The sequence below is a fragment of the Zingiber officinale genome, chromosome 11B (genome assembly GCF_018446385.1).
Source record: "Zingiber officinale cultivar Zhangliang chromosome 11B, Zo_v1.1, whole genome shotgun sequence".
Classification (NCBI taxonomy): Eukaryota; Viridiplantae; Streptophyta; class Magnoliopsida; order Zingiberales; family Zingiberaceae; genus Zingiber; species Zingiber officinale.
This window is the reverse complement of record NC_056007.1, coordinates 3,416,344-3,428,667: the sequence shown is the minus strand read 5'-3', so window position 1 is coordinate 3,428,667 and position 12,324 is coordinate 3,416,344. Positions and strand designations below refer to the sequence as shown.

At 34.5% G+C, this 12,324-nt stretch overlaps 1 protein-coding gene across 1 annotated transcript; it reads right to left on the bottom strand.

Moving 5' to 3' along the window:
- Window positions 1-8,043: 8,043 nt before the first annotated feature.
- Window positions 8,044-10,359, bottom strand: LOC122034438 (chromoplast-specific carotenoid-associated protein C1, chromoplastic-like). The gene is made up of 3 exons (XM_042593691.1): window positions 9,870-10,359; window positions 9,578-9,776; window positions 8,044-8,524 (listed from the first exon to the last, which is right to left on the bottom strand). The coding sequence occupies exons 1-3, from the start codon at window positions 10,316-10,318 to the stop codon at window positions 8,213-8,215; spliced, it is 960 nt and encodes a 319-aa protein (XP_042449625.1). The 5' UTR covers window positions 10,319-10,359; the 3' UTR covers window positions 8,044-8,212.
- Window positions 10,360-12,324: the final 1,965 nt, after the last annotated feature.

Below are 12,324 nucleotides of genomic sequence, written 5' to 3'. Positions count from 1 at the left end.
ATGAGGGATCGGTTAGTTTCACATATATTTTCATTACGAATCATTCATCAACCACCCATTAAAAAAAATCAATCTATTATTTCATCGAAGCTGAACTAAATTTTTAGAGTGCATTAAGTTAAAAATTATTTTTTGTTTGATAACCTTGATTATTCATAATCTTAATTATTCATCTAAAATTATTAATAAAAATCTTATTTAATTTAGATAATCTATGATTCCCGAATGATGATCCATATCCAATATATAAATAAAAAGATCATGTAATCTAGAATTAGTAAATTTTAAAAAAAGAGATTTTTCTTAATTACGGTGTTGTATAATTTTTTAATTAAAAATATTCTCCGATATTTACACTTTAGAAAAAAATACTTCTAAAATTTTTATAATGAAAATTTTATTTTAAATTATAAAAACTAAATAAAAAACGTGATATTTTATTTACAAATAAAGTTATATTTTAGATAATATTATCTATATATAGGAAATTTAAATAATAGTACATTTAAAAAAACGTAAAGCTCAGAACAAACAATGTAAAGTTTAAAAAGAATATAAATTTAAAATATAACAATATATATGATGGGTTTTTTAATCGAGGATAATAAAATAAAATATTAAAATATTTAAACAAATAACTTTTTATTATATTTTATTTCATATAATTATAATTATGTTATTATCACATAATCAAACTTATTATTATATAATTAAAATTATATATGATAATTTAAATTATTATTAAATGTACTCTTAGATATTTAAGAAACTTAGAAGGTAGTTTATCCTATACCATTAATCGGAAGCAGAATATTCAGTTTCTTATTTAATTGGTATTAGACGTTCAGCTTAGATCGATTAATTTTAACTCTTAAGGATGAACAATTTAATCTTATAAAAATTTTCTATCCATTAATAGAAAAATAAAGGAGTGTTCGTAACAGATGATTTATCAGTATAATTAAAAAACTTTTGTCTATTAATTTATTAAAATTGAAACTTAATTCTTATATATTTAAAAAAATTTAAAAAATATCAATTTTTTCTTATTTACTGGTTCATCTCCTTAAATGTATTATTCTATCGGTCCTATGAGCAGCTTGCTCTGGTGCCGTCGTCTCCCTTGTCCCTCCTTACATGTGTTTAGTCATAATATGACTAGCATAATCGTAGTAAACCTTTTCCTATTAGCGCGCTATATCTGTGGGATATTGTCGTAACCATAGCCGCGACCCTGTCATCGCTACCTTCCTCTCTGACCACCACGACATTATATTCATTGCTATCCCTACTGATAGTTTTACCATCCTTGCTCTCCCTGTCACAAGTGACATCGATTCCGCCCTATCATCATGACTTGATCACAATCATAATAGCCGCAACACCAATGTCGACGATCAATTTCAGCTAATTTTAAATTTTAACTACGCCCCCTGCTTCTCTATGTTTTATGAATTCCGTTTTTTTTCACAGTAAATCCGTATCGCCAGATACGATTCATCCTTTTATTATTATTATTATTATTATTATTATCAATTATTCAGACTAATTAAATAATTGGGTGCATTAAAGATACGATACTGCACTAACAATAAACAAAAAAAATTAAGCTAAGGATATCTATCTCTCTAAGGAAGTGTATGATATAAAAAAGTTGGACAAAAAGTTCCAAGTATTATGCGTATGATATTTAAGAACACTAGTAGTTCCACTATCGTAACTTAGAAAATTGACACATAATATTTTTGATATGATAGTCATAGATTGAATTTTAGAAATTGACGACATGATTTATCCTACCATATATCTAATATTTATGTATCTATATTTAGAAAGATAAAAAGAAATCTCATATTTTCTATTTTTTTTATTATTAATAAAAGACTTCATCCTTATATATTCAGTTAAACATTTACTTATATAAACTCTAGCTCCTAAGATTAAAAAAAAATATGATGTATATATGAATCTTAATTCCAAGCTTACAAAGTAAAAACATAAATCTTTTCAGAATTATTTTTTTTTACAAAATTAAAATTAACATAACATAACGTCAATGTAGACAAAATCTAAAAAAAATAATAATAAAATCTTCAAAGGTTGAAATGAAAACCTAAACGTTACTTTTTAATTAAAACTTAATAATGATGATTCTTGATAATAAATATAAATCTTTTAATTTTTAGGGATGTAAACGAGTCGAACTGTATTAGGATCGAGCTCGGTTTGTTTAAGTTATATTCGGGCTCGAGCTCGGCTCGAGCACGAATTGAACTTTTATCGTAAGGCTCGAGCTCGGCTTGTTTTAGAATTATCAAGCTCACGAACAATTCGAGCTCGGCTCGTTATTTGCTCAATTATCAAAGTTAACGAGCTTAACTTGTTACGCGAGCTCGGCTTATTTTCAGGCTCATTTAGAGCTCATTTTTGGCTCGTTTTAGAGCTCGTGTTTTGACTCATTTTAAAGCTCATTTTAAGGTACGTTTTAGAGTTCGTTTTTTGACTCGTTTTAGAACTTGTTTTTTTAGCTCGGTTTAAGGCTCATATAAACGAACTATGTTCACGAGCTCATGAGCCGAATATCCTTAAACTCGAGCTCGGCTTGATAAAATTATTGAGCTCAAAATCGAGCTCGAGCTCGGCTCGATAAGATAAACGAACGAACTCGAATAAATTTTTTATCGAATCGAGCTCTGAATAGCTCGCGAACTGTTTGTTCATTTATATCCCTATGAATTCTATATGAGTGCCACCAGTATAATCTAATTCTAAATTACGAATTAAAAATTATGAGCATTTAAAATTTAAGAGATCATCATGTGAGCGCATGCCATACTACACTACATTACCCACTGCACCATGAGTCAACCTTTCTCTTGTTCTTTTGGATGAGTCTAGTGACTAGCGCATGAGGTGTTGACACAATGAGGTCTGAGGTTCGAATCTCGGTAAAGTCGAGGTAAATACCTCCCTTATATGCTAGTCACTATTTCAAAAGTTAGTAGTCGTTCATGATTTACCTTTTTCGTATTAGCCTTAGGATGAATTGATAGAGACGACGAACGTATTCATCTTTTTTGTGAGTCAACCTTTCTCCTTTTCTACGCCATGAATGGTAGTGTTCTCTTCTGCACTAACCAAAACCAACCACAAAGAAAGCGCAATTAAAGGGCATAAAGTGGCCTGCAAGGCAGGGCATTCAGGGCTTGTGATCGATGTGAAGACAGCGACTACAGTCAGGTCGGCAAATTAATTAAAACGATCTATGATTTTCAATTTTAATTACTAAAAATCAAAAAATCTTTTTTTATTACCGTATATTTTACTCTTTAAAATTATTATTATTATTATTACTTTTTAATAAAATGATCAAGTTATGGAGGATAGAAAATCCGAGACAAAGTGAGAGAATTTTATTTTTATAAAAAGGACCCATATGACTACATCATATCTTAATAGAAATAAAATAAAAAAAAGTACTACAAGTGAGATTTTTTTAAATGGATGGATCTAAATATATGCTTCTTTAGCTTAAATTAAGATAAGAAGTTCTGAATAAATGAACTGTTCCTATTCGAATCGAATAATTCAGTACATTTGTGTTTTTACTTCAAAAATATGATATTTTTTTTATAATATCAAATATTATTCCTATTTTGGTATTTTTAATTTCCGGAGTTTTAGTCCCGACTGGTGAACTACGATCCATTATTTATTATATAATTATAACAATTATGATTTTATAACTATTATCACTATACAATTATAATAGCTACTGGACCATAATTTTTCTAATACAATATTAACCAACATCATATTATAATAATTATTTAATTACGACATCGTAGTGTCAAAGTGTTACTGTAATATAGTATTGATTAGAGATAAACCATTTATATTATATCAAATATGTACTATAAAAGCATCTGTATTCGCGTTCAACGATCAATGTTATAACTGCATGTTAGAGCATCCACATCAGATACCTTATTCAAATATCTTACCTTAAATTTTGGATAAGGTAGCTAAAAATTCTTTGCATCAGCTACCCTATCGATTCTCTAAATTATGCATTTATGAATAATACTTCTCTAAATTTAGGAAATGAATTTCATTCCCTAAACATTATAGAGGAGAGAGAAGAAATAGGGAAACTGATATATGATGTATTAAAAAGTGGATATCTAAATTTAATAAAGTAACTTTTTTACCCTAAATTATATATTTTGGATAGGAAAGCTGATGTGGATGGTCTTAATATTAAAACCAATGTGATGTAGCGTTAATATTGTCATGGCATTGAATGCATTGGTTCAATGCTGCATGTCATTGGATTAAAAAAAATAGAAAATCAAAATGTGATGATGATTTAGTGTATTTTATTTTAATTTTATTTATTAAAAAAAATATAAATTTTAAAAATTAAAATTTGAATATATTTTAAAATATATTTTAAATATATTTATTTAATATGATATAATTTTAAGATAATTGAGTAGACTGTGAGACTTATAAATAATGAGTGCTAATATTAAAAGAAATATAAATAAAAGAGGTATGTTGTTATAATAAATATGTCACGATAGATCTATACTTTTAATGAGACGATGAATATTATGAGAAGTTAGAGTTGTAAATATTCTAACTGTTAAATTAATATTATGAGTATGGATCAGAATATAAAGTCCTGCTACAAGTGTATAAGAATAGGAACGTCTGTTTTTTTATTTTTTCCCATATTAATTAATTATTTTATTATTATTTATTTATTTTGGATGAAATGCCAATAAACGTGCTGGAATTTTGCCAACAAAGGCCGCAGCCCAAATGTCGTAGAGCAATGGGTTTAAAAGGTAAAAAAAAAAAAAAATCTCAGTTAATTTCATTGATTATTTTTGGGTGATCAGTTTGATCCTATGGAAATTTCTTATCGACCATCAGGGTAAATCGAGAGGCGCACATGACGGCCAACCTAGAAGCCCAGTATCCTTTAATTACACTCCCCATTTAGGGACAAACTGTATAGGTAAACTTTTTATAATGACCGATATCACCGTCGAAACGATCCCTTATTAGAAACCCCCAAAGGAATTTTTGGATGAACGGTATCACTTAATTGATAAGAGCCTGCGCAGGGGGTGCTCGAACCTGGCACCTTAGTCAAAGGATACAACGTCAGAGCACTCCTGATTCGGTTGTGTTTAAAAGGCCCAACAAGAAGCCTATCATGATCAATAGATGTTGAGGTATATGTAATCATTGGTAACCTGGGCTAACAAATCAAGTGAAATGGACAAACCGGACCAACCAAATCACGAACTGTTGATTATGAAGGATTTTTTTTTTTTCAAGGGAAATTCATGTTCTAAGTTAAAATCAATAATTACGATTTGATTTAGAGAGTTTATCGTATAATTCATGCTCTACTATTTGATTCGATATGATTCAAAATTTGAGTTTTGCTAGGATATTTATTTGACTCAAACTAAAACATCCTTAGTAATTATTTTTAATTATGAATGTTAATGAGAATAATAAACAATAATTATAAAAAATATTTTGATATTATAGAAATGGTTCCACTTACGTAATTCACATGAAATGATGCAATTGGTATCAATACTGTAAATAATAATCACGGCCAACAAATTTAAATTAATAATTATATATGATTACACATTTCAATTGTAATTTTACTATATTTCTTTCGCAAATAATAACAATTTTTTTTTTATGTGGCTGCGACGACAAGGACTACGTGGCAGGCTCAAGACGATCAACGTAAAGTCATACTGATCTAAGCCAAAATAGAATCTAAGTCGGTAGGTTTAAAGGCTACGTTCCAATTTGAATCAGATCTAATGGGAGTCTCGACCATGTAGGTGAACGAGTAGGAGGAGTGATAGAGACATATTATAAGAATAGCCGGGATCCTCTGGATCATAACCCTTCATTCGTTTTTGGATAGAGATTGTTAATAGGTGAGATTCCATGGACCCTATCTGTATAACAGATGAAGTTCATAAAATTCCACCTATAAATAAAATGATTCATCTTTTGAATCAAATTTTATGATCTAAATGATCTGATCTCTTATAAGAACGTAGGCCGAGGTGCGGGAAGTGCACCTAATGCATGATAAGGACTTCTCTTACTCTCCTAACCTGTATAAAAGAGTACTCGTATATACAACCTGTATAAAAGAGTACTCGTATATACGCGTGCAAGTACACAATACTAATTTCTACTTAGCTAGCCACTTCATTGACTCCTTTATCTTTGATTGTCAGAGAGATTTCGTTAATGTCCGCCTTCGCCTCTTTTCTAACTCTATTCGATGGTTGCAAAGTCTCTATCAATCACAAGGACTCTGGAGTCAATTCTAGGAGGCAGGATCTCCTGAATCACTTTTTATGATCCAGAGGATGTACCACTTGTATTTGCGGTTGGATCGTGATCACAATCCGACCACAAATGGTTGCGATTCCTTTCTGGGTTCACCGTCCCCACCAGATTATAATTTTTGTTCAGAGCAGGCGGCCGGAGGCCGTCCGGAGGACATCTTCGCTCGGCGGCCAGTAACCTGTCCACTTATCCACCACCGGAGGCTTCCGGGCGGCCTCCGGCCGCCCGCTCCGAACAAAAACTATAACCTGGTGGGGACAGTGAACCCAGAAAGGAAGCGTAACCATTTGCGGTAGGATCGCGGCCACGATCTGACCACAAATACGAGTGACACATCCCCTAGACCATAAAAAGTGGTCCAGGAGATCTTTGCTCCAATTCTAGGGAGAGATAGCCTCTACGAGTCTTCGACGGAATCAAACATACCCATGGTGATCACATCTCTCTGTCTTAGGTCGGCAACACATACATTCTGGTTCTTGTTTCTCGGTTTAGTCATTTGCTGATCCAATTTGTACACCCTTGTTGGTCTGGAAGAAGGGATGAATTATCCTAAAAATAAAAGAAAATCTTTCTCATCTTTTTCAAACTAAATTAGAGAAACATTTATTTGTAAAAAAATTAATTAAAATAAACTAATTAATAAAAGAAAGGGGTACAAAATTTATTTGGTTTGTAATAAGAAGATTGCTAATTAAGACTATGAAAAACTCACTAAAATTCTCCTTTGGATGGAGTAACCTCTTACAAGATTGACAGCTCATAATTATAGTAGAACAGAAAAATAATTCGAGTACAAGTGTTGTTCTCTACTACTGAGACTAGGGCGCTATTTATAGCCTGATCTGATCTGATCGTTTGTTGACGTGATAGCTCTGGGTGGCTGGAAGAGCTCTGGGCGTCTATCCGTAGATAACACTTTATCCACCTCGCAACGGTTCTCAACGGCTCTCAATGGATCAACCTTATTTAGTCTAGGTGCCCAGACCGTGTTGACATGGTTTGTTCGAAGCTTATCAAGGGAGCCACCCCTGGGTTGCTCAGGGGGTCCGGGCACCTGGAGCATCCGGGCGCTCGGAGAATCCAGGCGCTTGGAGTAGTCAACCTTTGCTGATTACTCGTTTCTCCTCCGTTTTGGCTCTGTTCGTTTGTATGATTTCAGTAATCCGGAATAGGGCTCACCTGAACCCATTTTCCGACCTTTTCCTCCAATAATCTTCCGCTCCGACTTCTCGTCCCTCAAAAACGCCACTTGCTTTCTTCTGGTCTGCCATTGTACTCTTCTACAGCACCTCGCCCCTTAGACGCATCATGTCCGTCGACTCTCTCCCGTGCCATCCTTCTCGTTAGCTGCGTCTTTCGCTTACTTTCTGTGCTTCTAAGTTCCTGCACTCTTAGACATAAGGTATCAAACATACATATGACCTAACTTAACTCAATTAACCACATCAAAACTATCTCGAGATACTTACACGATCAACTATGGACTGATAAGGAAGCACCTGAATCGAGGTGACCTGACCCTGTCCAACCTGCCCTCGACGGCCTATTTTGAGTACTCAAGAAGTCCCCTTATCTCGACCCGATCAATTTTATTATAGTTAAATACATTCTCGTGAACTCTTATCGAGCCAAATATCAAATTCATTCATGAACATATTGTTTATTTATAATTTAGAGTGAGTTCTTCTAAAATATTTGCCATTACATATCCATTTCTCACCCATCCAACAAACAGAAAATCACATCTCCTGGTGTAATAGAGATTAGCTAAGCCCGCATTGAGTTCAAATTATAGGCATTAGCATCAGTTCAGAAGAGGGCTACCTTCCTTGATGAGCACGAAGATGTTGCCCTTATCGCCTCTCGAGATCCTGAGCTCCCCGTCGAGATAGGTGGTGAGCAGCCAGGACTGTGCCATGGTGTTGTGGATGGGTATCTTAAATGGAGGTTGACTAGAGATGGTCCTTGCAACTGAAGATGCTGCATCTTGCAGGGAATTTATAATGCCCTTAAACGGAGATAGATCGATGTTTTGGCCGAGGAACTCCACCTTGTCAGGAATCACAATGTTGTCAGTTAGCTGCGGGGTTCCGATTGCGCCTTCTTCGAACTTGATCTGAGAAAAGCAGCAAGAGCTCACTCAACAAGCTAAAATTTTATGGCTCCTTAATGGTGTCTCAATAGAAATCATAGACTTTTAATGAAATTCAATGTCTTTGCATGCTCATTGAGCCTTCTATTGAATAAAGCACATAAGATAGCAAGTAAGGAATCAGAATTTATGTAGAGCTATTTCTGATAGTACTTTCAAAAAGTTCCTTGCTCAGACAAAATGAGAATCAGAATGTTTAGATAGCAAACTTGTTTTGCAATTTATAGGAATCGATGAAGATTGATCGTTTGATGGGAAAATGACAAGAAACGCAGGCAAATGCTATGAAATAAGCTCGTATATAAACAATAAATTTCGAAGAAGATTCATTCATGTGACTGAAGAAAAAACCAAGGGACTCAAGGTGAGTTAAACAAACATGTAGCAACATAAAACATAAGGATCAACCAGGCTTTGAAGAATAAGAATCCTATTTCACATTCAGGGGAGGATAACAGTTCATTCGATCTACCTATCTCTCTCGGGGAATTCTCCTAGACCACAAATTACAATAACACTTCTAGATGTATAAAACACTTTAGAAACAAAGAAATCATCAAGAACCAGAGATCCAACGAGAAGCTCCGCCTCGAACTAATAAGGCCCTTGAACTGATAGGGAAGTAGTAGCAAAAGTTCTCATTTAGATATTTACTCCCAAGTCTTTGGGAAGTTTACTAGCACAGAATCAGCTAGAAGGATAGGTTACTTTATCCAGGCAGAATTAGGCTGATATATTGTGTGGTTGAACAATAAATGAACTAAAGTTGCTCCAATCCATTTATGAATGCTGAATCAATAGATTGTAGAGCATGGAAACTATCATTAAGACATCCAAAATGAGACAAGTTTAGGAACTAGCATACCTGCAAATATTGTGTGGTAAACAAAAAAATGAATGAGAATATCAAGATTTCCCCCAAATCTAAAGTTGCATCCATTCATGAATGTCAATAGATTGCAGAAACAATGATTTAGGGCATCCAAGATGATACAAGGAGTGTAGGGACTAGTATACCTGCACTCTCTTCGGACTCCGGACTTCAAATTTGGCATTGGTGGTGAGCGAAGTGAAAGACAGAGGCCCTGCAAACTTCACAGAGTTCACCACCGTAAAGCTCTCTGAATCAATGGTCTGAGATATCTCATCCACCTTCACCAGCTGCAGCAACCTCCCGGATCCCAAAAGGGGGAACAATTGCGAGAACGACGTATAACTGCCTCGGAACTCAAACGATTTAGCCGATGAAGAAACGGGATCTGCTAAAAAAAGAAGGATTCGAAATGGAACGAGATCGAATTAATCTTACGCGAGGATCCACTTGCCGTCGAGGAGGGAGAGGGCATCGGTGGGGGCGGGGGTAGGGTTCTTGGCCTCGAGGTGGGAAATGAGCTCCAGGATCTCCGCCCTCGTCTCGCACGACGCGTTCAATCCCCTGTCAGTGCCGGAGAGCAGATCGATCAGCTTCTTCTTGAGCTCTGCCATCTCGTCCGGCTCCGCCGTCACCAGAGGCTCCAGCACCGCGACCTCGGCACCCTCCGACTCCTCTACGCCGTCCTCCTCGCCCCACTCACATTCATTTCCGGAAGCCCGGGCGAGTAGTTGGTGCCTCCGTCCGATCGTCAATACGGGGGAGGAATCGCGGAGGGGGAACGAAAGGGAAACCGCCGTTAGGCGGCCGAGCCGGGAAGCGGAGGAGAGAACCGCCGGAGGAGCCTTGACGGCGGAGGAATTCCAAGACGCGACGGCACCGGCCATTGAGAAGCGCCGACTAAGTGCAATCTGCCTTGACGAGGAAGAAGAGGGTTTTAAGCAACTGCACTGTCGCCCAGCTACATTTATACTACTCTTAGCAATCCAACCAGCCAATACCGTATAGACACGTCGACGGCAGTTACTATATATATATTATTTTATTTTATTTTACTGAAATTATTTACAGTCCTGTCCTGGGTTGATCTGAAAGATGATATAGAACGGAACTTCTGAAACTTTCTTTTGTGATATATATTATTTTATAGTTAAAAATAGGAATAGATTTATTTTTTATAAAAAAATAATCTTAAATTTTAAACCCTACCTTAACGAGAGAAGTTTCTAGAAACTTTTGTCCTAAGCTCATCGTTTGAACATAAATAAATTTTATGAATTTACTAAGTATAATATTTTGATATTTTATTGAACCACGTGAATAAATTTTAATATTACTATCTAATTTTTAGTGGCTAACATATGAGGTGTTGTCATCAATGAGATTTAGGGTTTGAATCTCGGTGAAACTAAGGTAAATACCTCCTTTATATGCTAGTCACTATTCCACAGACTAGTAGCCGCTCGTGATTTACCTCCTCCGTGTTGGCCCTGAGACGGGTTGGCGGCGCCCCGTTGGCGGCGCCCCGTTGGCGGGGGCGCTGGGAGCGAACATATTCGTCTTTTGCCACCAATATTACTATCTAATTTAATAGAACGCCTAATAAAAAAATATTGTGATTTAGACTGTTCATTGCGAGCGTTTTCAGATTTATTCTGATAGTCGATAGAAAAATTTTGGAGGCTAACTAAATTTATTAATATTACTATCTAATTTAATATCTTAATCATGCACTAATAGCTAGTAGTCATATGTAATTTACTTCTTCCGTGTAGACTTAGAGACAGATTGACAAGAGCACCGGGTTACATTTTTTCACAATATTACTACCTAATTTTCATAATTTTCAAAAAATAAGTATCTCATTCCCGTTATATCTTTCTCTTCTTTTCAAGTTCAAAGTTTTTTGTTCTATCTATTCAACAAAGTACTTATTAATTTACACTATCCAATTCAGATTTGAGAGCACGAATATATTAATAAGTCTTCCAAGAGTACATTAGTATTATTTAAAGTCATTTGGAGTGCTCTAGGCCTACCAATTAATTTTGGACAAAATTGACCGATGAATCTATACTATTTGAAATTTCAAAAGTTTAATATTTTTCATATAAGAGGAGTCTTACAAACTCATTCAGGATATTGGTGAATGAATATTATTATCCTAGGGTTTATGAACTTGTGACAAATTTTATTAAGCTTTTACTCGTTCAAAAATTTTTTGTTCTCAATTTATGTTGTCTAATTAAGATTTGAGGACATAGATATATATATCAAGGAGACTTCTAGGAATATATTAGTTTTGGGTTTAAATAATTAGGAGTTTTTATATCTATCAGTTGATTTTGTCCAAAATAGATTGAAGGACTTACGACATTTAAAAATGTAAAAGTATGGTATTTTTCGAATTATGAAGTCTTAGGGTGCGTTTGATACGCGCGTTTTCTATTTTCATTTTCTGGAAAATACGCGTTTTCTAGAAAACAGAAAACAATTTTTTGTCATTCTCTGTTTTTTTAGAAAACGCTAGTTATTTTTTTAGAAAACAAGCACGAAAAACGTAAACCAAACACCATTTTTCAGAAAACGCGCGTTTTCCAGAAAATGAAAATGGAAAACGCGCGTACCAAACGTACCCTTAGAAATTCATTACTGTTGTATTATTTAAATCAAGTCATAATTAAGATAGAATATATCCGTATTTAATGGATATGCTTTGAATAAATGAAAGGCTAAGGCTAGATCTAGATGCATAATTTTAGGATCGGATTGTTTTTTCTTACTGCTATATAAAGACATATGTATAGCCTATGCTTTGTATGAACTTTTAATGAGAAACCAATAGTACATTAATTCTCTGCTATCTTTCTCTTATTCATCTAAGTGCTATCAG

What these genes read in the sequence shown, in the direction of transcription:
- LOC122034438 (XM_042593691.1), bottom strand. Translation starts at nt 10,318, where the DNA reads ATGGCCGGTGCCGTCGCGTCTTGGAATTCCTCCGCCGTCAAGGCTCCT. An exon ending in GACGGCAAGTGGATCCTCGC is followed by an intron (nt 9,777 to 9,869) that starts GTAAGATTAATT and finishes GTTCCGAGGCAG; the next exon opens with TTATACGTCGTTCTCGCAAT. An exon ending in GGAGTCCGAAGAGAGTGCAG is followed by an intron (nt 8,525 to 9,577) that starts GTATACTAGTCC and finishes TGCTTTTCTCAG; the next exon opens with ATCAAGTTCGAAGAAGGCGC.